Consider the following 25,632-nt stretch of genomic DNA (forward strand, 5'->3'; position numbering starts at 1 on the left):
GTAATTGCTTTTTGTTCTTGTCATGTTTGTTAAGCACACTCACACTGTGTGTGATTCCAAGCAATACTCTGTTACTTCTCTCACTTAATTTACTCCAATTAGGTTTTGTCATCCCCAGACACGAAGGATGTACCTGTCAGATGGAGTGCCTCTGCAACAGAGCAATGCTTGGTGAATGTGAGATTGAAGTTCCCTTGGATGGAACTGAGGAACGGCTCTTCGGCAAAGCTGCTACAGGAACTTGGGCTTGCATGGCATGTGACCGGATCAGTAATAGCAAATTCACCAAATTGACCAGCAAATTCACTCTCACAGCAGAGTCTGAAACCATCAGTGACCTTATTAGTTTGCACAGAAATCACCATGCCAAAACATACATATGTTACAAAGGCCTGATGAGCTTTGGCATCAGAAAGCTGAGAGGCAACTTCATCGTGATAATCAGGCTGTGAAGCAATGCCTTTCTTTCTAAAGGCCTCACAAAGGCAGTTAACTAGCATGTTAATTCCCTACCTAAAGTGAAATCCAGTAACCACTTTTAGCAGCAACTTAAGGTAGAGGGTCAAAAAACTCTTCTGGTAAAAAGACCAGATAGAAAGGATGAGTCTAAATTCCTGGATTTCTCCTGCTCTGTTTGCTGAGCCATAGTGAAAGCCACTTTCATGGATATATATAAAAAGCAGCGAGCAGATTGCCACAAATTCAGTGGTAATTTCTTCAGGACTACTGGGATGGGCTCTTTGACCAGAAAGACTTTAATTAATGCTTTCAGAAAACACGGAAACATGAATTGACAAGATGCCAAAAGGCCATTTGTAAATCAGTTGAAATCTTTTATCCCAAAGTGAGATTATAACTTGACTGAATGAATGAACAAGTCAGGCCTTTCAGCTTGACGTGAGGATGACAGGACATGAGGATGAAGCCAAATCATCCTTTAGACACTGTGTGGGTCTTGTCATATCTGTATAGGCATCTATAACATCTCTTGCGCTCAGTGGAAGTTCTGTCTGACATGTGATGTCACTGATTGATATCACAGTAGACAGGTATCCCTGGGTGGTCTGAGTGGACTTCATCTGCTGGATCTGATCTTCACCTCCAGGAGGAGGTCACCTCCCAAAAAGTGGTCCTGGGTGACATGAGTGCCAGCCAACACAGTGCCATGAGTTATTCAATAGGTAGCATGTGCAGCAAAGGCTGATAGGTGTCTTAAGTAGGATTCGCTCCCTTCAGGATCAGGAAAAGAACACCTCCTTCACTTCTAATAAAATTAAGATCATGACGAAGTAAATAAAAACATGGACAAACATTTTACTAGAAAAGATGCGTGCAGTTGAAAAGATGGAATCTAGAGGAATCTAGAATTCTTTTAGTAAGTGCTAAGAAAGACCCAATGGTTATGGCCCTTATGCACACCACCAACAAAGAAACAGCAGGCGAGAGGTCTTGAAAGCAAAGCTTAAACCAGGAGGCTAAAAATGCGGTCCTACATAGTTGCATTCTTCAATGGCCCTGTCTTTATACACTGTGTCAGATAACAGAGGCTCAGTGCATGATTGATTAAACTGCGTAGGGAAAAGGGGGTTATATTTATTGGTATCTGGTACATTTTTGAAGCAGATTAAGTTTATATAAAATGGGTTCCACCTAATCAAAACAGAATCAGTGCTGCTGACATTTAAGATTAAAAATGCTGTGAGGCAATTTTAAAATGAAAACCAAGGAAATCATGCCAGGTGTGGAAAGTAAATTGTTCAGATTGATATATCTGTGTGGTCTGAAATCACAGAAAGCCTATGACTTAGAAAAAATGTTAGAATAGAATAGAAACTAAGGAAAAAAAAAAAAAACAAGAAAAACAATAACCCTGGTAAGCAGAGCATATAAAACTATGCAACAAAATCAAGACAAATGCCCAAATATGTCTATACAAATACTTCCCTTTTAAAATATGGTTTTAATGGCAGAACCATTGGCAAATGCCTTTTTAAAAAAAAACAGCAAATGTAATAGGCATTATGGAAGTTTGATGAAAAGAAGATATTCAGTGGAACACTAATACATAAATATACATTTGTACAAGAAGAGTAGTTTGCATTTACCTGTTAACGCTAAAGAAAGTATAGAGTCAAATAGAGTACGTGTCAACAGTTGTGTTGTACTACAGAATGTCAATGGCTGCAGAATTTCATTCCACACTAAAAGGAAAGGTATGCTGTTAGTGCTATGCTATCCATCACCTGACCAAAAGGAGGTGAGTGAAATGCTGGAGATGACCAGAGGTCCTGAAAGGCAGACAAGCAGTAACAACTGTACAGTCCAATCATACTAGACTAGGAAGACATCACAGTGAACCGTGATGAGGCCATTTCTGCACTGGTACACTAAACCAGAACAAGACAAAGGTCTGAGCTCTGTAATGAGATCATAGACTCTCTTCAACTATTAGCGAACGCTTTGACATGGCTTTTGGCTATGTCAACGAGCAAGCCAGGGACGGTTTTCAATATGAAGTGTGGAAGGGGCCACCTTCTACTGTTGAGGAAAGAGATTGGATACACAAATCTTCCATGACTGCTCCTTGTCAATTGGTCTTGCAGCCAGAAATAGACCTTGGTCTATTATATTTGCTAGTATGGACCTAGTCGCAGATTCTAGTGGATCTCTAGGCACTATAAATGACTGCTTCTTGGAGCTATTTGTGAAAGCACTCACAAGAAAAGAAACAAACTGATTTAGTCCTGAATAATATACAAGACAGTACAAGTTGAAACAACAAAGACACAAGTTTACTACAATAATGTGTTTTAAGGGCATACATAACAAGACTGGCAAAAATAAGCCTAAAAAGCTGTTAAAAAGTTCAAATGTTTGCAGTGCCAAAGGGTCTGTTAAAAGAATAATTTAAAAATTCAAAAGTGAACTTAGGCCTTTTCTAAGTCTACCCATGCTATAAAGGTAGGGTTATTGTAGCCTTAATGTTCTGAAAAAGTAAATGAGGCAAGACATATAGCAAAAAATGATAACTTATAATGAACTTTTCCAGTTAAATCTTTCAGTTTAATAAAACATATTTCCTTTCTTTACAAGCCTTGCATAACCTACGTTCTTACTCAATTGTTTTCTTGTAATAAAATCTGTAAAGGAACTTAAAAATTCAATTGCTGAACAAGTAATCGCAGTAAATAATAAAAGGCTTTAACAGGCCTCAGTATCAGAGAAAAATAAGTACCAAGCGCAAGTTTCTGAGGAGTACTCAAAGAAGAATCCAGGGAACTACTGACCAATCAGACTAGCTTTAGTACAGGATAGGTGATACAAACTATAACAAAAAATAGAAATAGTAGAAAGAAATGTTGTGGGAAAGAATTAACATAGCTTTGGTAGAGAGTAGTCATGCCTCATAAAACTAGTAGAGTTCTTGGAAGAACTCCAGAAAGCAAACAAATACAGGGTTATCCAATTAGTGTAATATACCTAGATGTCTAAAAAGCACGATGAAGTCCCTCAAAAACAAGGTTCCAAGAAACTAAGAGATAAAAGGAAGGTTCTCATGTAGATTAAAGGCAGTTAAAGACAGAAACCAAATTAAATTAATGGTTAGTTTTCATATTGGAGGAAAGCTTTAAGTGAGTTCTCCCAGGTATTTATAATCTTCAACACAATTAGAAATTATCTGGAAGACTGAGTAATGAGAGACCTCACCGGAGAGATCTGGGTGACTGAGAAAGACAAAATTTTATCCAGGGTACTCCAGTCTAACTGATGGAGAGAACACTAAGTTATTAGGTATAAACGGGCTATAAAATTAGAATCTTAGAACCATAGATTCATAGAATGGTTTGGGTTGGAAGTGTCCAAATCCCCCGCCACAGTCAGGGACACCTTTCACTAGACCAGGTTGCTCAAAGCCCTCTCCAACCTGACTTCGAACACTTCCAATGATGGGGCATCCACAGCTTTTCTGGGCAACCAGTTTCCATGTCTCACCAGCCTCACTATAAAAAATTTCTTCCTTATATCCAATGTAAATCTATCCTCTTTCAGTTTAAAACCATTGCCCCTTGTCCTGTTACTTCAGGCCTTGGTAAAAAGTTTTTCTCCATTTTTCTTATAAACCCCCTTATTGAGAGGCTTATATATTGCTATAAGGTCTCACCATAGCCTTCTCTTCTCCAGACTGAACAACCCCAACTCTCTCAGCCGTCTTCACAGGAGAGGTGCTCCAGCCTTCTGATCATCTTTGTGGCCTTCTTCTGGACCCGCTCCAACAGGTCCATGTCTTTCTTGTACTGGGGGACCCCAGAGCTGGAGGCAGTACTCCAGGTGGGGTCTCACCAGAGTGGAATAGAGGGGGAGAATGAGCTCCCTGGACATGCTGGCCACGTTTCTTTTGATGCAGCCCAGGATACAGTTGGCTTTCGGGGCTGAAAGCTCACATTGCTGGCTCATATCTAATTTTTCATCCACTGTTATCCCCAAGTCTTTCTCTGCAAGGCTGCTCTCAGTCAATTAATCAATTCAGTCTTAATAAATACATAGAAATTCATGTGACAAAAAAATAATTTTAACTATACAAGATCAAAGAACCTGTGAAAGGAGACAAATAGTCAATTACTGCAGACTAAATGACATGTTTCTTGAATCCCATATTCAGTTCTTGTCTTCTCATCTCTGAAGGAATACTGTAGAATACTTTGTAGAAACAGAAAAAGTACAGAAGTGTTATCAGAAATATGGGATCTATAGGAAGAGAGACTAATTACTATGGAATTCTTCAGCTTGAGAAAAGAAACAACCAAGAGATGATTTGACAGAAGTTTGTAGCATCTCAAACAGGAGATGGTGAATAAGGAATGACGGTTTATCAATTCTCCTAGAACAAGAACAAAGGAACAACTTACCATGCAACTGGCACAAAATGAGTCCAGGAAAATGTGGGCAGTTTTTTTTTTTAATGTTTTTATTTATATTAAAAAATGATAAATGCTTTACTATCAGACATTATGAAGCCAAAAATAAAGTGGTTTTAGAAAGGAATTAGTTGAATCTCTAAAGGGCAAAGCTGTTAAGTACATATTATCTACAACAGTTTAGATGTAACCTCCAACTCAGGAAGGCTCTGGGCCAGATACCAGGTAAATATATCAGTTAAGGATTTAATTATTTACTGTGTACTTTTCCATGTATACTACACCCTGGCTTTAAGCATCCACTGCAAATATTGGCAGAGGCAGAATACTGGGCAAGATGGAATGACTGCTCAGACCCAATGTGTTAGTCTTATGTTCCTATATAACAGTCTCTGCTGCAAGTAGAAGGGAAGAAAAGGGTGTCTTTAGATGCTGAAACAGCATCATGAATCCATTATGAATCTGTAGTGAATGAAAGAAACTCAAAAACTTGTGTCAACATCATATGTACCTCTGAATGCAGCAGAAGGACAAACAGGTTAGAAGTACACTGCAAGGCTACAGCAGATGCAGAAGCATTCATCTCAAAAGTTTGTGGTGTATGTGCATGCTGTGAACAAGGAGCTGCAAAATTTTTAAAAAGAGAATAGGAAAAGCCACCCAATTGTTTCAGATAGCTTTACATCTACTTTTCTAGACAAACAAACCAGCCTTCAACAACGAAGACCATATGCTCCTCTGCCAACAAACTTGAAAGGACACAATGAATCTACAAAGCTTTTGAGGTAAAGCTGGCTCATGTTGAGAAAGTCTGCAGATGAGTCTGGGTCCACCCACCTAGTGCCACGGTGAAACATCCATCATGTAATATGAGGAGTTGTTGGGTTGGAGCATACGGAATCCTGGCAGCCACTTGGAAGGACTTAAAATGGGACAAAACAAGCATGAAGTAATTCCGCTACTTATTCCCCACATATAGAACATGAGACACAGTGTTTCTTTTCCTGGAAATTTCATCAGGAAGAGCAGAGGGAGCATGTGGGGAGTGAGGAGAAGAGGCAGAGGTCATTCATTGGAGTTGTATGGGAACAAGATGGTGTGTACAAATGTGTTTGGCTGTATGAACAAGAAAATACACAGGGTCTGGCAGGATGGGTTGGGATTGTTTTCCATTACCCTGCAGAGATACAGGGTTCTCATAAATTTTCCAGCTATTGTTCCTTGAGGTCTTGGAGGGCTTTCCACCACAGGCTTCCTTCTCTAGCAAATCATTCAGGCTCATTTTTCTTCCTTACATAAAAGACAACCCCCAGGCTAGCAAAAACAGAACAACAGAGTAGTTCATCATGGATCTTAATTAGAACTATTGAGGTCACCCTAATCTCATGCAAATTCAGGTAATATATTTCTCGTTGAGGAAGATTATGATAAGGGAATAATAGACTGATTACTTCAGAGCAATGAAGAGAAAAGTGCCTGCTGTTAAAACACAGGCAAAATCTTTGATGTTTGAGCATACAGTAAGGAAAGGATTGCAATGATTTCATAACTGTATATTCAAAATAAATAGAGAGTTGTAAAACGTGATTTGCAGTATTAACTGAGATGCCTACCTCTCCTTTTGACTGTATAGGAAACACTGATGAATCATCACTGAGATATACAGGCTGAGGGGCTGGAACTACTTAGTGGGAAGCCCTACAGAGAGGAGCATGTCATAATTGGCTCCTGAATCATCAGAATGATGATTCCTCTTCTGCGTATCGGTACCTAGCACTGGGGAAGGTAGCAGCAACCTCCTTTTGCACAGTAACTTTGGGGCTTAAGCTAGTGATCAGCAAGTTGAAGACTTGGGACTCACAAGAGCTCCTAAATCTTGAATCACCAGGCTACAGAATTGTAAAATGCTTTTCACCACCCCCACTGCAGCTGGACCTCATGCAGAAGAGAACAGAAGATTCATAGGATCAGCAACAGGCGAAGTTTATGGAAGCTTTGACTCTGTAACCCAGAAAGAAGTGGATTCCTCTCACACAGCAGAGATGTAGATTGTGACCCCTGCTTCCAATGTTTATTACATATTTTATTTAATGATGCTTAGGTGGATATTGAACAATGAGTCCCTAGAGCAGAAACTCATTCTGCCCTAAAACAATTGTTATAGTTGCAAAAGAAAACCACCAACAGCTCCCCTCGCCTGACAACGGCATGTTATTCTGCAAGTTTCAGGCTCCTGAGGTGATCTTCAGATCATATTTGCTCTGTGGGATCATATCAAATGTTCGTGTATCGATAAATTCTGTCTCCAAAAGCAGTCTCTGCAAATGTTTGGTGAAGTGCAGAAGGAAAGAAGGAACAGATGTCTCTTAGAGTATTGACCACAATGCAAATGGGCTTCATCCAAAAGTCACTGAGCTGAATAAAAGTTCTCCCACTCACTATTCTTCTTGGTTATTAAAATCACAGCAATTCAAGGCCCAGCAAGGTGATGCGTATCTAAGATTTGAATTCAGATACCAAATTTGCATACAAATTCAAACATCTCCTTTTAGTACATGCCCATATAGAGCACAATCATATAGCTGGGAAGAAATTGTTTGAGTTACTCTAAAAGGCCAAAGAAGAGACTAACAAAAAAATCCATTGATTAGGAAAGGACTAACTCGAAAAACCCTTTAAGTGTTTGTCAATATTCTCTGTCAGAGGCTGCCTTTTGCTGCTTGCCTTTTGCTGTCAAGAACACCAAACGGAATTTGCAGACCTTCCAGATTTAAAATGGCATTTATAAGGATTTAAAACAATGAAAAAACAATGCATTTCACTGCAATTTCTGAATCAGCACTGTCCCATTAACCCAGCAGGAGGAATCAGCTGGCACAAACACAAAACTCCTTCTCATTATCTCTGTCAAATACAGCAAAGTCAGGAGAAAACATCCTACCTCACAGGTGACATAGCTGAACCCACAGAATTTTTTGAGGCCTGATCAGCTGAGCTAATAGTAATGTTATTGTAACCACAATGCTCTTAACATATGAAAGGAAAGATTTATAGGAAGAAATAATATTTTTTATTAGTACAAATTTTATATTTTAAAAAATAAACTTTTTTTGGGAATGCAAGCCTACCTTCAGGTCTAAACCGAAAGCCTTTTACTGATCACAGAGTGGCAGCTCTGAACAAATGCTATTACCTTGCACCACTTTCTTTACAGCAGAACTGAGAAAAAAATGGCTCCTCTTTCTCAACAAAGTTTATTACTCAGAAAAAAAGCCACTAAGAATAAATTACATAGCTAAGATTAATTATATCGTGCATAAACAGCCAATGAACTTACAAGAAAATAATGCAGTACTTCAACACTTAGAAGTAGAAAAAACACAGCAGATATAGGCTTGTGCACCTTCACAACATTTCTTGTCTGTCATTTTCTGTTACCTGCCCCACTCCACTCCTCTCACTGAACCTTACGATTCCTTGGGTTTTCTTTCTGTAATGTATCTCCTTCCCCCATGGTTTTCTACAGCCCACTTTATGTATCCCAGTAGTGTTTCATTCTTACCCTTAGAATACGCCATGATACACTGTACCTTAACATTAAGAAAGGTTTCCTGGACTTCAACAATTTTTTCTCATTTTTTATTTATACTTCTATTACTGTCTGGGTTTTCTTCACCTTAGACAATACATATTTCATGCCGGTAGTGGAAAGGTAGAGGTACGAAAGCTCCTTGGTGACTCTTAGCTCTATTTTATACACACACAAAAGTTCAACAAAATTGCTCTTAAGAATATACGTTTTCTTTGGAAGGTTCCCAAGCGTGTCTTATTCTGATAGCATTTCATGCTGTTAAGTCTGCATTTCCTGCCACAAGTTTTGCCTCTGGCAATCTGGTATTATTGCAAGATAACTGTGATCTGTCGCAGGATTATGAGGAGGCTAAACTGCTCATTGTGGATAAGCCAAAAAGTTTGAAAAGCACCAAAGGACAATATTTGTATTGTCTTGCATGCCAAATCTATGAAGGCCATTGCAAAGGATATTGAGCTACTTCAAGTCTTTCAACATGTTGGACTGGAAGCTGGAAAAGGGAACTGGTGTTTATTTGTTTCTAGATTTGAGGGTTCATTTTCAGCAGATAGTTGCAACCTCTTTCAGTTACCTGTAACTTTGATATTCATTAATATTTGCCCACTTAACAGATTTCTGTGATCCTCAAAGATTGTTGCCAGGAAAAGTAATCATCTGATTTAAGGTTTTTGAAAAGCTGAATAGCCTGCATTTTTGATACATCCTTTTCCTTGCCAGTGATGGCTTCATCATCAGATACAGGCTTCCCAGGTGTTGTCTTGCCTTCAGAAGGTTTCTTGATTTGGTGGTCGTCCTGACTAATATCCATCTTCACACTGGATTTTAGGCTGTGGAAGCAATAGTCACCAACCTGGCAAAGGAAAACTGGTTCAGTGCTGTCAGGGTTTAACACCACCAAGTTACCCTCTGGCAAAGGCTGCTTTCTAAGAAGATCATTTCCCTTCTGTAAGATGGGAAAAGAAATCTTTGTGGGTTCTGAGTGTCCATGGAGACCTAAAGGGACAGTTAGATAGTCTTCAAATGTATCTGGCTGCAATTCAGGAGAAGAGGTTGGTGCTTGACCTGATACTGGAACCATGACACCAGTCTTCCCAGGAGAAAACTCATGGCAAGAGTGGTCACTGGAGGGCTGGGGCTCCTGTGAGTCACAAGGTAACTCCCCAGCGGTGACAAGTGGCGGATGGGTGGAGTCGCTGGCTGATGGCAGTGACAGGCTCTCTGTGGTGATGTACTCCAAGGGGCACTGCTGAGGAGACGTGATACAGCTAAGAGCCTTTGGAGATTTCTGCTCTTCTCTTCTCACATTCGTGCCTTTCCCAGAGGCTGGTGGGGCCAGTGAGACTTCTTGCTCGTGGTCTATGTGACGCATCATTTCCTTCTGACCTGGGGGCAGGAAGGGCTGTGAAGGATCTGCTCCTGGCTGTTCTTGCTTCTGTGGAGCCTGGGGACAGTCTTCTTTTGGGAGGGTCACATACTGAAGGGAAACTGATTTCTCACGGAATCCCACTGGGTCCACTTCCAGGGTCTGATGCACATCAGGCTGGGAGGACATCACTGGACTATACAAGTATGGACCATTGAAAGCAAAGCAAGGGACTGCCACCTGGGAAGCAATACCTGCATCAGCACTGTTTCTCCTTGAAACAGGAAAGGAATGACCAGCAATGTGACTTGAACAGACAACTAGGGCATGCTCTGGCTCATTTAAAGCATGGTATGAGTTCTGTAGGTCCAGTGCAGCAGGGGAAACATCTGTCTTTTTAGCCTGCCCTTCAGAGGACTCTGCCAAAGTCTTCATCTGCCTGAATGTGGGAAAGTTAAAAGTTCCTCATGAGAGATATTATGGTAAACATTAAATATAAAACAAGCTTAGTTGAAAACACACATAGCTAGCTACACATAGGGTCAGAAAAAATACTTCTTGGAGAAGCAAGCTAACCCAGATAGTAAAAAATTTTATCCCTTCCTCAAAAGCAACTTGTATAGGCTTTTTAGTGACAGAACTTTTGATTATTTCCTGCCATGACTTAAGGAACTCTTTGAGACTATCATCCACAGTGTCACTATAATGTGCTGTTCACTCACCTGTCCACAACTTGAAGTAAGCTAGCCTGCTCCATCTTCTCTGAAAAGTTGTATTTGTTGAAGTCCAGCAGGCTGCTTGTTGGCCAGTTTCCTAAATGTACTTTCTGAAAAAGAAAAAGCAGACATGACAAATGAGCAACGTCTCAATGGCAGTAGAATCAAGAACCATACCTTTCTCATGGATGCAGAAAACAAATAGGAGAGCCTACAGCATCTGGCAACAGGGGTACAACATCACTAACATGACTAGAAGGTGTCTTCTGTTCTCGAGAAGACGGTTACTTCAAGGCCGTATTGCCTTACCACTGACCTAACTACAAGTACTCAGTGAGCCAACTGGGAAAGATGCCCTCCTAGACCTGCTATTTGCGAATAGAGAAGGACTCATGGGACATGTGATGGTAGGTGGCTGTGTTGGCCACAGTGACCACAAAATGACTGAGTTCAAAATTTTCTGAGTAATGAGAAAAAAAAGGGACATCAGTGTTGCTACCCTAGATTTCAAGAGAGCAAACATTAAGCTATTCAGGGAGCTACTTGGCAGTGTCCTCTGAGAATCTGCTTTTGAGTGCTTGGGAGTCCACAAGTGCTGGTCGGTTTTTAAGAACCACCTTTTAAAAGCACAGGAGCGAGCAATTCCAGTGTGTTGTAAGTCAAGCAAGCGGGGCAGATGACCAGCTTGGCTGAACAGGGAATTCCCTCTGGAGCTCAAGAGGAAAAATAAATTGTATGATCTCTGGAAGCAAGGTCAGACTTCACAGGAAGATTACAGAGCTGTTGTACGTATGCAGAGAGAAGACATGAAAGGCCAAAGCTCAAATAGAGTTGACACCGGATAGTGTTGTATCAAGTAACAAGAAGGGCTCTTTTAAGTATGGTAATAGTGAGAGGAGGTCTAAAGAAAACATTAGTCAATATTGTTGATGATGATCGCCCGACTAATAGGGATGTAGAAAAAGCAAAGGCATTCAATGCATTTTTTGCCTCAGTCTTAATAATACTGACAGACCTTGGGCTGCCTAGTCCTTCTGAGTCAGGGGACCATGAGTGCAGGAACAGTGACTTTCCCTTTGTGAGCACTGAAATTGTAAGGGACCAGCTGTATCAGCTGAATGTTCATAAGTCCATGGGGCCTGATGGGATTCATCCCAGAGTACTGAAGGAGCTAGTGGATGTTATGGCAGGACCCCTCTTGACCATCTACCAAAGGTCTTGGGAGTCTGGGGAGGTCCCTGCTACCTGGAAGCTAGACAGTGTTACTCCAATTCACAAGAAAAGCATGAGGGAAGACCCAGGAAACTACAGACCTGTTAGTTTAACCTTAGTTCCTGGAAAAATAATGGAGAGGATCATACTGGGTGCTACTGAAAGGCATTTAAAGAGCAATGCAGTCATCACAATTTAAGGATTTTAAGGTGCTTGAATGCATCCAGAGGAGGGCAAGAAAGCTGGAGAAAGGTCTGGAAGGATTGTCTTATGAGAAGCTGCTAAGGACTTTGTGTTTATCTAGTTTGGAGAAAAAGAGGCTGAGAGGGAAACTTATTGCTCTCTACAGCTTCCTGAGGAGGTGAAGTGGAGAGGGAGGTGCTGATCCCTCTCCTGGGTAGCCAGTGATAGGACAAGTGGGAATAGTTCAAAGCTGCACCAGGGGAGGTTTAGGCTGGACATTAGGAAGCATTTCCTTACTGAGAGGGTGGTCAAACACTGGAACAGGCTTCCTAGCGCGGTGGTCGATGGCCCATTCCTGTCAGTGTTTAAGAGGTATTTGGACAATGCCCTTAATAATATGCATTGATTTTGTTCAGCCCTGAAGTGGTCAGACAGTTGGACTAGGTGATCATTGTAGGTCCCTTCCAACTGAACTATTCTATTCTATTCTATTCTATTCTATTCTATTCTATTCTATTCTATTCTATTCAACTTTACATAGCACAGGGGACATGAACTGCCCCCTGAAAGAGCTCATAGAGATGCTGCAGGTTCCTACCAATAAAGATCAAAGCTACTGCTTTGTGCAGTGTCTATTTTTTTCCAGCATCATATGAGGACACTCTGGGCAATATTTCACCTATAGAGGTATAATGACTGTTCTTCTGTACCAGCTGACCAGAGAAACAGAATTACTGGGATGTTTTCAAAATTTAGGATAAGGCAATTCAGTGCAGGAATGGAATCTTTCAACACCATGAAACTAAGGCGGTGAGTGCTTGTGAATGGAAAAATGGGTAGGGGATAGGAAATAAAGCTATTAAGGTGCTTCTTAGAGTAGGAAAAAGTTTCCAGTTTTTACTGTAGAGGTCAGGCAAAAGAAACTAACTTGAGACTTTAGTATAAGCACCAGTTTGTCTTCTGGCACAAGAGAATCCATGCCTAGTCTTTTCCATCTATTTGAAAATTATGTATTAAAACAGGTCATTACAATGAAAGTTCTTTTTACAGCAATGTAACAAATGTTCAATGGTTAACAAATGTATTAACTCTTCACTCACACACAAACATAGATACCGCAAGTGCTCATTCATCGCACACAAAGGCCATGTTGTAAATTATACTCATTGGATTACCATGGATCTATACTTACTGTAATCCATCCCTTATCAACATGAAAGAGAATCAACTCTCATACAAAAAAGCCTGTCTGTGTGTGTGTTTGTGTTGAGGTGGGCACGTTATTGAATTAGCTATTCTTGCAAGAGTGGAAGACTTTTACCACCAAAATCTAGAGATGCCCATACCACCCTTTCCAGATGCTGGGTGTTTTTTGGAAGGGAGGAAGAAGGGAAAGAGATTCTACTTAGACAGCTTTGACCAAATGCTGTCTAAGTGTGTTCCTCGATTTCCAATAAAGAATGCTTGTCCTGGTAACAGACATGCATGTGGTAACATTTATTCCAGAAAATCCAGCTCCTTAAAATAAAAGTTTCTTTAATAGGGCTACCACCCCATTCTAAAAGGTACTGAGTTAGTGTTGCTTCCTATTTCGAGATGAATGAAGGCACCAACTGATAAAGTTCGCTAATGACACTAGATTATTTTAGTCAGTTAAAATTTTAAAATACTGAAAATTTTCTAGCTTGATTTTAAATCACAGTGATGCTGACAAGCACAACACAAAGTCTACTAGTATAAATGTAAGGACACAGTTATGTTGAATATGACCAGAACTTCCAAAAATAAGGCATAGACTAATGAAGATATCTGTTCAATGTGGACTAGGAGACAAGAAGAGCTCTTAAGACTGTTGAAAGTCCTGAATAAGAGAGACAAATAATGCACCCTTCAAGGTACAGTTCTCTCCTACCCCCTGGTAGCTCTGAATCAGGAGACTCTTGCTGGGGTTTGGAATCTTTTCCTCCCACATTTGCTTCTTCCTGCAACAACAACACAGAGTTTTCAAGATTTGCTTCTCACCGTGACTGCAACCAAAACAGACTGCACCTCACACACTGCACTGCCACGAACGGCGAGGCACCACCAAGGCCACGGCACGTCACCATCCAACTCTCCCCCTTGCACAGACACGCACAAGGCTGCCCATCGCACACCAAGGCTCATCTCCACATAGACCTCTCTCTCATGGGGGACAAGGAGTGCCTCAGCCTTTATGCCGCCCACGTGGCCAACACGCTGCCATATCTCCTAGTCACAACACAGACCTACCTGAGGAAATACCTATAGCTGCAATAAGCAGCTATTAGGAAGATGATGATGAGAGCTGGGAGCATCGCTGGGAGAACCACTGGTGGCAGAACTGAAACACAGAAAAGAGCAAAAGGTATCCACCTGCACATTGGCTGCTTCCCATAACAGGTTTTTCTCTCTGGTTTCTCTTCATGCAAGCAGATCAGGGAAGCGTAGGTATCGTGTCACGGGACAGGATCATGAGGCCTTCAAACGTCCAAAGTGGGAGTGACCAAGTGTGGCCTGAACAGCTTATGACCAAAGAAGTTCATTGTTTCCTTTCCTGATTCTTTTTTATTTTTTACTGACATCACAGTAAACAATTTATGCTAATAAAAAGATGGCTAGGTACCTTACTCCACCATGAACAGTAGACATGTCTTCAGGCCTTACTCTCTGCAGTGCTGAAGAGATGGGGTCTCAGAGATTTTCTAAGAGTGAGCTTCCTCTGCCAATGGCTGTAATTGATCATGACCAACATACCAATTTCTTCCTGAGTACATTCATGAAATCTCCTGTCTTACCACTACAAACGTCCTCAGGACAAATCATGTAAGATCATATTAACTTGGGCCCAAGACCATATGATAGCTGACATTCTGCCTCCAAGTCCAGAAACAGCAAACACATGTAAAGATTTTTATCTCCAGTAGACTCTACTGTGTGTTTTATGCAACTTTAGAGTCACTCTGCAAATATAAAAGACTGAGGACTTATATTCTGTCTTCTTCCAATCTCAGGCTCTTCAGTCACTGATAGCAGAATGGACTACTGGAATCAGGAAACAAGGATGATCTTTTGGGCAGGATCTTTGTTTCGTTTTCTGTATGGAAGCCTTTATGGCTGGTTGTACTCACCTTGTGAAGGGAAATAGGTAACAAGCTTAAAAGGTCATTCCTGCTCGCCTCCTTCATTAGCATTGCTGCTGTACTACAAGGATGCGGACAGGACAGCTACCTTGTTAAGTGACCCCAGCCAGCTCATGGCTGGACCGACCTTCAGCCCCAGCTGAGAGAATGTATTTTTCTATAGAGGCGTTCAGCCATTAACAGTCCACAAAACCTTACAGAAGTAGCCTGCATGGAAAGTACCATTATCAGTCTTCCAGGTGAACTCCTCACTCCATTCACTCCAAGGCCCCTCATAATCCAGAGGCGTATTCACCCTTGCGCGCATTTTCCCCCTATATTCTGTAGATGATGCCAGCATCTCCAGGGTGAAGATGAAGGGAGGTTCATCATTGCTGATATTTAACTTCTGGGCAGTCTAGGGAGAAGAAAGAAGCACAAATGATGAAGGCGAGAGGAACTGTCTTTCCAATTTGCCCAGAAAAGAGAAATCCAGGACTCTAGGACTTTCAAGACTTACAGCTTTGTATTGGTTGTTTTTCCAGTACTCGACTTGGTATCTCTGTTTTATGAAGCTATATCTCAAAGCATATTTTGTCCACCTCAGTTCATACTCTTGGTTCTCTGTAACTGTTACTGACACATTTGCAGGTGGCAGCACCTTAACTGGAACACATGGAATGTCTTAGATTACTTATCAACATACTGGTCCAGCACTCCCTTTCACTACTGTGAATAGTTTCCAGAGACTGAAAACAATGTTGTTTTATGCAATGTAAGAAGTCTTGGCTTTTTAACACTTCTTAATTCTCCGCATCTGCATTTTCTAGTCCAATACAATAAACCAGTAGACACATTAAATACCAGAAAATCCATATCCATTAATATTGACAGCAGTCCCTGTGTACAGAAAGGCACTAAAGCAATATTTGAAACGTCTGTACTGGTCCGCCACATTTCCAGAGATTTTCAGCTCTCTTGGGGCTATTACCTGATATTTTCACCCACTACAGGGGCTCTCCCAGCTTTAGTCTGTGAAAAGTAGCACCAGTACCTCCAGATACATGCAGGCAGAGATGATCCACCTGGCACAACTCACTCAGCAGAGGAGTCCTACCTTATGCAGTGTTCCAGGAGCCACTGCACAAACCTGCAAGAGGTCCACTGGCTTCTTGAGAAATCACGCTCCCCACAAACACCTCTCATCACAGCTCCCTGTCAGCTGGGACGCTTATGAAGGTTAGTAACAGAGAAGTCAGCAGGGTGACAATCGCTCACCAAGCAGCTCTGGGTCACAACCCAAATTTCTGCACAGCAGTTTCCACCGCTGCCACCTTCCTCAGAGTAACAAGTGTCACTGAGGAACTCAATGACTACAAGCCACCCCTCCTGGACCTCTGACTTGACACAGTGTCCAGTTCCTTTCTTCATCAGTCCTGCTCTCTTCCTCCTCCCACCCACTTTTCCTCAGCACCACTTGCCCAGACAGACATCTCTCCAAGAAACAATCAGGAGAAGCAAGAAACAACACAGCAACTCACTGTTCTTGTAGGCTTCAATTATTTTCTCCTCCGTCTTGGCCCGGACAGACACATGGTACTGGCTCTGGCTGCTGGAGTTGTCCACAGGGATCTCACAGCTCTGAATCACATATGGGACACGGGGCAAAGCCTTCTCATGCACAGGAAAGCACTCCTCTTCTCTGAAAGGAGAAAAAAGAGGTTGAGCTGAGATCAGGGAAAATGGGAGAAATTCCATGGGAGAGGCGCGGGCATGCTGCCACAGGCAGAGCACGTACGCTGATGCTGGAGTGGCCCTGAAGAACAAGCCAAAGAGGACAGAGGTGGTGATCGCTTTCTTCACTTCCCAGCTGCACGTCAGACGATCTGCACCATCGAAGAGGCAGCGAAGGTTCCTGGGCTGAAGGCCACCTTCAGAGAAGAGGAGAGCAAGGTCTGTGACAGGAAAGGCCTGGCTTCTCAGCCAGTGCTTCCACCCCACTCCGTCCCACGGTACCTTCAGGGGTGTCCCATGACACCTCCATGCTCCACTCGCTGTACTGCCCAGAGAAGCCACTGGCCTGCCCGGGTCTGGCTCGCACACGGGCAACGTAGCTGCTCCCCGGCACAAGGTCCTTGTGGTGGAGACGGCAACTTGTGGTGTTGGAGAGCACGAGGGAGGCAGCTTTCTGTTGTTGGGGAAAGGAGTGAGAATAAGGAGGGAGGAAATTAGGGAGTTAAGGAATGGAGAAGAGGGGTGGAGGGAACACAGGGAAACAGCGAGAGGAGGTGAATGCCAGGCTGCATCTCCCAGCAATCCCACACATGTGATGGTCTGTGCACACGCTGTCGTGCAGTCCTCCTTGCTCCCATACTAAAGGGGCTTCAGCATGCATGCTGCCAGCATGGCACAGGAAGGGTGAGGCACAGGCACTGTCGGGGACAATCTACCCCAGGTGGCAGGCGGGCCAGCTTCTGTGCTTGCAGAGCCCTGGTTGTCTTCAGTACCAGCTACACAAGTTCACAATGCTGGTCAGTGCAGAATTTTGTGGGAATCTCGCCAAGATACGTCTCCTTAAAATTAAGGATTGGGCTGACAGGTACAGAAAAGAAACATATGCAGATCTAAGGAAACAATAGGGCAACGGATATGAATCCTTAAAAATAAAAAAAAAAATAAGAATCAAACAAAACACCCTGCTGGAAGGGGAAGAATCTTCAAATATATTTTGCCATTTTGCCATTTTAATTCCATTTGGGAGGCATTCAGGGCAAAATCAATTCCCACTCAAAACCAAGCACAGTGCTTTTTCCAGTGAAGAACAGATATTTGCATTCAATTCAGAACAAATGGTATTTCACTGGACAAGTCACTTGCAAACAGAAAGAGAGAGCCCCTTCCGCCTGACCTGAAACAACATCTGTTGACTCTCCTCATAGTGCCTGAGAACGGAAAGGCCACTCATTTACACAATGGTCACCACAGGCTCTCGACTGCCCAAGAGGGTGCAGCCCAAACCAGGAGAGCCCGGCTCCTCTGCTCTTACCTCCCAGGACTCCCACTCCCGCTTGTAAGTGACTTCGTACTCCAGGGCATTGCCCAGCCCTTGGCTTCCATCAGCTGCTTTCCAGGTCAGCAAGAAGTCTCCTGATGTCATCGAGCTGACCGAGAGGTTTTGAGGTGGGAGGGTCTGAACTGGAAGGTGAAGGTACAACCCATGAGATGAGATAGTGAGGACAGGGACATGAAGAGGGGAAGAAAATGCCTAGGTAAGCTTCCCCATTTCCAGAGTATCTTATCCCTGCCACACCAAGTAACTCCTGCTTGAGTCCCCCTTCCAGGTCCAGCTGCTCCAGGAAACTTGCTCTGTCCCTTCCCTGCCCCGTCCTCTCAATGCAGAACTCCGTCAGTTTTCACAATGGAAGTGGGATTCACTTCCTGACTGAATGACAAATACAATCTCAAAGATCTGTAATATCGCTGGAAAATGAGAATTTGGTATTTAATCCTTACCATTTTGGAAAAGATCAACATTTAGTTCTGCTTGAAGTATCTTGTTAGGTTTGAAGCTGTAAATATCTTTTACCCCTATTACAAAACCTTCTGTCGTGTTGTGACAAACCCAGCGCACATAGGAGTCTGAAGTCTCATGTGAGTCATTTTCTGTCTGGCGTTTGCAAAACATCTCCTCGTTCTCCCTGTGTATAGAGAAAGTGATCTATGAAGACCTAATTTGGAGACCTATAGTTAATGCAAAATTAAATGCCTGAAATTTCCATCCCATTACGTTATTATAATTTACTCGGGCATTTATATCTCACTGTACCTAGTAGTCCTGTTTTGCATCAGTTAATATGACAAACATTTTCAACCCCAGGGTTTTGTCAAATACCTTCCCATTTCAAAATTGTGCAGCAAAATGTTATCTTTTGGTACCAGTCTATTTTTTGTTAGTTTTCAGCCTAATTCTACGTAATCTCATATTTTTATGTGAGAAATAGTAGGATGAAATATAATGTCATGGAAATGCAGTTTTTACTCAGTAAAAGGCAGTAAAGCTTCTGATAGTCCTTAGCTTCTTGAAGACATTCATTTTGCAGTCCCAGAAAGACACTTAAAAAAAATTCTCCAATCAAAATGTACTTCTGTATCCTTAGTAGTTCTGTTCTGCCAAGGGACCTTACGTATTCATTAAAGACTTCATCCAGAATGTTAATCATCCTTTTATATAGCCTTTCTCCAGGCCAAGGAGCATCATGAAAATTAGAAACAATATTTTAAACTAGACAGCAAGCTTTGTGTGCTTGCAGTAGCCCGAGCTGCTGGAGAGATGTGTTGCTTCTTTTTGTACCCTCTGGAATTTTGTTTGTGCTTATGGCTTCATGCCCAGTATATTATATTGTTCCAGTTCAGATGAGAAATATTAAGTTGTGAATATCTAAGGCCAAATACTGCCTTCCAGGATAGGATGGAGTTTCCCAGCCAACTATATGTCAGCAAGCATTATTCAGCCTTATTGCTATTTTTAAAAGCTGGGGATTAGCAAGGAAACCAGGGATATTCTTGAAGTATGGGTGAGACTGACCATACATGTGTGTACCCTTAAATGAGAGTCAGCCCAAGGGTTATGAAGTCCTGAAGATATTTCTATCTACTCACCAGCATTACGTTACAATTTGGCTTTTAGTCAGCTATTTTGCATCTATGAGCTGACCTTGTCTAATCGTTGGCCGTTTTGATTTCAGCTGTGTGACTGTCCACGCTTAATACCTGCTTGTCTGTTTCCTATGTGATCCACACACTCCATCATGTAACAATGTTCCTGAGAATCCTCCAAAGGTCCAAGTAATTTTATACCATCTTTTCCCAGAAGTATTAGCTTCAAGATCCTGTTCCAAAGACCTTCCAGACCTTTCCTTCCTGTATCCACAGACTCTTAATTCTTTTTCTTCTCAGCTTTCCATCTTTGTCTTTCTCTCTCCCTTGACTATTCCTCCCTCTCTGTTCTTTCTTCTCCTCCCAATTGATTCACTCTGGTGATCCAGTTCCCTTTTCATAAGGAAACAGATGTAACAGAGAGATACTGTCACAAACAGACCAGTATCTCTGGGAGGAAAAGTGATAGCACAGATGAACTTACCAGTTTTCTCTATCTCACAAACAGACGGTCTAGACGTGTTTCTCAGAAGTGATCGAAACCATACTCTCAATGATGCTCTAAATGGGCAAAATAACAGGGGGAATGTCTCCTCCCTTTTAGGTTTATAAACAACACTCAGGCTTACACTTGTTCTGACACCATCTTCCCCACTCTATTGATAGCAACCAATGTGCCCCATTTTTTTTTTCATATCTATGGTCCCACAACCAAATTATGGGAAAATAGTTGTAAAGGTGGTAAAAATATCTCCACTAGCACATTTCAGGTACTTACTCTATAAAATCATTCCTTTGGTAAAGAATCATACCAACGAGGGCATGAGCCTCTGAATGCTCCATCCATGTGCAGGTCACCTGTGAGTTGTAGTCATTGTAGCAGCTCAAGCTCTTCATAGGGATACTCTCTGAGAAAAGAATTCAGGCCAAAAAAGAAGCAGTGATTACAAATGGAAATAGTGAGAGATAGCAGGAGGTACAGTGATTCTGCCAGCAGAATGGGGAAGGCACCGATAACAGTACTCTCCTCATGGCACCAGAAAACGACTCTTAGTGAAAATACGTACAGAGTTGTGTCCATTCTGCACATCTCCACAATGTGCAAGTGTCCAAACCAAGCTATGAGTAACAACAATGAGGTGAGACCATTTCTGCCTGGAAGGCACATAATTCCAGCCAAAGTATCCCTTTTCAAACACTGATTGTTTCCAGGGATTGGTAGATCCCATGGTCAGCAGGCATATGGTGAACATTTCATCTTTGTGTGTTGATATATAGGACTTCTTTGCCACTAAACTACTAGAAAAGGTTATGACACTAGAAAGGCATATTTAAAAGTGAGATGCTCTAGGAAGAATTTTGTTATAACTCACAAGAATGCCCAAACTAATTTTTTTGGAACTAGATTTATGACCCAGAAATGACCAGACCTCTCGGCAGGGATAACTTTTTTTTTTTTAACCTCACAACTGTGAAGTGGGAAAACACATGCCACCCCTGGTAAATTCAGTATGAAGCAAGTTTGTTTCTTCTCCTCTTTATTTCCTCTGAAGGTAATATCTGGCTGCACTATTGGGATGTGACCTTCAGATGACAGAGACGTCAGCATGCAAACATGAGTGAGCTCTCTCAAATAATTCTCCTTGATGGGAACTGCTATCAGCTTGGTTGAGGGGCTTTTTACAGGCACAAAAACCCATCAGAAAAGTATGATGGTGTCTTAGCTAGCAGGCATAAGAGGGACTTTATTTTGATCTTCTACTGAAAACCAATGCAAAGTAAGTTCTATGGCATTCCTTGCATAACCAGAAAATGGAGCACCCTACATAGAAGGGGATGGTCTCACTGTAAGGCTAAGACTCAGAATGCCAAGAGACCAGTTTGAGACACACTGTAACACATTTTCCCTCAGAGATCTCAAAGGGACATGTCCTGCAATTGACCCTGGGCCAGGCAACATAACTCCCCTAGCTACTGTGGACAACAGGCATTGGCATCCGTCTTGGAAAAAGGAGATGTCCATGAGGCACACCTTCTGACAACACTTTTATTCTGACATGTTAAGGATGGATACAGGTTTAGTCTTCATGTAGACACGGTGCATTGGGTGATCCAAGGAGAAATTTCCCATTTCCTGCTCCACCAAATCCAATTAGGTGAAAGAGGAGGGGGGAAGGGGGAAGGGAAGGGAAGGGAAGGGAAGGGAAGGGAAGGGAAGGGAAGGGAAGGGAAGGGAAGGGAAGGGAAGGGAAGGGAAGGGAAGGGAAGGGAAGGGAAGGGAAGGGAAGGGAAGGGAAGGGAAGGGAAGGGAAGGGAAGGGAAGGGAAGGGAAGGGAAGGGAAGGGAAGGGAAGGGAAGGGAAGGGAAGGGAAGGGAAGGGAAGGGAAGGGAAGGGAAGGGAAGGGAAGGGAAGGGAAGGGAAGGGAAGGGAAGGGAAGGGAAGGGAAGGGAAGGGAAGGGAAGGGAAGGGAAGGGAAGGGAAGGGAAAAAGAGGGGAAAAAAAGAGGGGAAAAGAGAAAAGTAGCTCTCTGCTTCAGAAGAGGAAAGACAGTAAACTCAGAAACACCAGCAACAGATACGGCAGATCATCTCTTTATCTGTCAGCAACTCCATAAGAAGAAAATCAGGTCATCTGGATGTTCCTTTGATAGTCCCCACACACTTCCCCGTCTTGTGTCTGTCCACTTGTCTCTACCCCTGTACACTACTGTCTGAATCAAGCAGCCCTTCATTTTCCTTTGTTTTCAGTGTCAGGGTCTATTCCTCCTCCCTATTCACTCAATAACCAGTCAACTTATTCATCTCATCCATTTGTCCAGTATTTCACCTGTCCATGCCACCAACCTACAACTTGTTTGTCTGCACATGCATCTGCTACACACTGGTTTTGATCAAGACGTCTGTTCTCCTATAGCATAGAAGATGGTGGCAGAAGCCATCAGAAAAGCAAGCAGAAAATAAGGAAGAGCATTATCTGAAAGAAGGAGACAGATACAAAAAGAAAGGAAATAATGAAAGGCTAAAAGAGAATATAAATTTAAAATTCACCTCTAATCGCTTGGACTCTGAAGATCAAATCCAGATTCAGCAGAAGGACGAAAATCACTTTCATGATCATACTGTCCTTTGTGCACAAGTTTGATCCTAATTCAGAAGGCAATTGTTTTCATTTCCCACTGGCTACTCTCTTGCTTGGCCTATTGTGGAGCTTCTTGTTTTCATTTCACATAAAGAGAAGTGAAACTGAATTAGGGAACTTCTTTAGGCTTTATGTTGGAGTGACATTCAGAAAGAACTTCTACCAAGTATTTATTATAGGATAAATTTTATGTCTTCTTATTGTGTGAGCTTGCAATATGAGCAAAGAATGAAGAAATAAATGCACATTTCCAAGGAAGTGCAGGAATTCCTTCAGCTGAGTAGCAGCAAGAAACAACCCTAATCTGTGAAGAGAACTCAGCCTTCAAATTCCTTCCCCCTTCTGCTCTTCTTGCTCAAAGTCTTCCTAATGAACCAAAATGGTGTTCTGTGTTTTATCTTTCCTTTAAAATATGATCCTCAACCACATAGCTCCTGGGAGCTATAGGATTGAATTTCCATATTAATTCACTTTCCAATTTCTCTTCAACATGCTACTTTTCCAGCTGCTCCCCAAACAAGTTGCAAGAGATTGAGAGTAGATTGAGTGGTTCAAAGACCATGGACCGCATTGTTCAATACTGGAATTCAAGTACGGTTGGCCATCTCTCATTGCTCTCTCAAAAGTATAATAAACTCACCTACTCAAGTATGTTACAGAGATGAGACTCTTTTCTACATTAGGGGAGCATGGAAAAAACTCCTTTTAAATTCCTTTTGACTTTCAAATTCCTCAATGCCTCTTCCTTACACCAGAAGCAGCTGGTTGAGTCCTTGAATAAACATTACATCTAAGGAATCCCTTAATGATTCAAAAGCCATTATATGAGAGCAGATTCTCTGCCAGGTTGTTTTCCCCAGAGAGAAAGCAGTTCCCTTACCTGGATCCAGAGCTGTCTGTGAGGCAGATGATTCAACCTGACGGGTGACTCTCCCTGTCCAATGTCCCCCCGCAGCATCAGAATCCTCTGATGCAGAAACCAGCAAAACCACACTTCCCTAGAACTGGAGACAGAAGGTATAAACCAACCACAGGATTTTCTTGGCAAGTAAGTCTTCAAAATAACTGCTACATCTTCTATGCACCTCAAATACCACTTTCGACGAAGCAGACCACGCCCTTTCAAGGGAAGTCTGTGTAATTGCCTGTGAAATAGGAAGTCTCTACTTCCTATTTTAGCCCCCCAAAGCACGTACTTAGATGGAACTGTTTAACTGGGAAGGGAGGGGAAGGAAATTTGTCAGTGCCAATCTGTATGGTAACAATTACCAAATCATGGGACTAATGTATTTCCAGAAAAAAGAAAAAAAAAAAAAAGAGAATTGACTGCAGCAGAAGTGAGAAAGGCTAAGAAAGAATTCTCTGTTTTTTACTCCAGCACTGTTTCTTGCTTTACTGTAGGCTAAACAATCTTCAAGGCAGGGATCATTCCGTACTTTATGTTTATTTGTACATATATATATGGGGGGGGGAGAACTACCTTTATCTTTGTAACCCTTTAACTTGAATAATATTTTAAAAAGTAAGTTTTACCGATTTCAACAACAATTAATTATACTACGTAGAGGAAACGCAAGAAAACTTGTGAGAAGAGCTGATCAGAAGTTATCCTGCATCCAAGGCAGCCATGCTGGTTTAAATCCAGCTTTAAAGCTTAGCCCAGTAGCCTTCAATAATAAGATAAGATCTATAGGAAAGTTAGGTAGCCATAAGGGAAAGACACACTCAGATTTGCACTCTCAGGGGTAAACTACGGGGGGGTGGGGGGGGGGCGCGGAGCTAAGATGAGTCCCCAGATACAGAATATGCCTGGCTGTCCTGCACTGCTACTACACCTTCTCTAAATCCCTGTAGTACTGACCAAAACCATAGTGAGCACAGTTAGGCTCTCACAAGAGCTACATCTATATACAAGGCAAAAAAAAATTGTATACTGTGAATAAGGGGAACGTGCAGAGCAAGAAGGAGAATATGAGAGTATCTGAGGAAATTGTGTGTCATGGGGACTCTCAGGAGGTGTGCATTTAAAACCTGCAGACAAGGGAGAAAATATGCGACTTTGCTGGACGGGCAGAATTTACTTTGCATTACAGCATAAAGGCAGAAAGGAATTCTCCTGCTGTGATTTTCAGAGGCCAGCAAGTTTATGTGTGTTCTTCCCCCACCTTTAGAAAAGAGGTTTCTTGTTTCACAGCAGACATTTCCCGTCCCGTTCCTTCCCCACTCAAACAGCTCCTCCATCTTCCGACAGACTTGCTGAGTTGCTGGTTGCACCGCAGGATCCAGCTGTCAGTGAAAATCTTCAGATGTTATTTGCTCTGTTGAACTCCAGGAAGAGGTAACGAGTAATCCTGTGCTCCAGAAGCTTTGCAGGCCGTGCAGGCCAATTAGGCTTCAAACTTACAATGCATTCTCTTATGTATCTCAAGGTGTAAGATAACTAACATGACCGTTGTGTATTGCTTCATCTCCTTCCTAAACTGCATTGCTACAACGCCTTTGAAGTAACGTTTTAGTAAAACAATGTCAACTAAAACCTTCCACCATTGGAAAAAAGGAAGACATAATCTCCGTCTCTTCTGAATATATGTTATCTACCTCTGAAATTTAGTCTGCATGGTTTCTTCAGGTGGAACCTGGAAAGCAGATATGGCCTGTAGCACATCTTACAACTCTTTGGTGACCAAACGCATTTTCTTGTACAAGCCTATACAG

General features: G+C 42.1%; 1 protein-coding gene across 6 annotated transcripts; it reads right to left on the reverse strand.

The window, feature by feature from the left end:
- Positions 1-8,151: 8,151 nt before the first annotated feature.
- LOC141740706 (cytokine receptor common subunit beta-like) lies at positions 8,152-24,066 on the reverse strand. 6 transcript variants are annotated; one of them, XM_074579834.1, is made up of 14 exons: positions 23,798-24,066; positions 22,827-22,989; positions 20,557-20,686; positions 18,636-18,820; positions 18,169-18,317; positions 17,139-17,310; positions 16,921-17,053; positions 16,664-16,824; positions 15,643-15,788; positions 15,366-15,540; positions 14,254-14,344; positions 13,895-13,964; positions 10,594-10,697; positions 8,152-10,310 (listed from the first exon to the last, which is right to left on the reverse strand). In XM_074579834.1, exons 2-14 carry the CDS (start codon positions 22,894-22,896, stop codon positions 9,113-9,115), a joined length of 2,784 nt encoding a protein of 927 aa, XP_074435935.1. In that variant the 5' UTR covers positions 22,897-22,989; positions 23,798-24,066; the 3' UTR covers positions 8,152-9,112. The 6 variants fall into 6 exon arrangements, with proteins under 6 accessions (XP_074435935.1, XP_074435944.1, XP_074435965.1 ...); XM_074579843.1 differs by having other exon boundaries at positions 22,827-22,986; positions 23,798-24,012; XM_074579864.1 differs by having other exon boundaries at positions 22,827-22,922; positions 23,798-23,909.
- Positions 24,067-25,632: the final 1,566 nt, after the last annotated feature.

This window comes from Larus michahellis, chromosome 1, assembly GCF_964199755.1.
Source record: "Larus michahellis chromosome 1, bLarMic1.1, whole genome shotgun sequence".
In the NCBI taxonomy this organism is placed as follows: Eukaryota; Metazoa; Chordata; class Aves; order Charadriiformes; family Laridae; genus Larus; species Larus michahellis.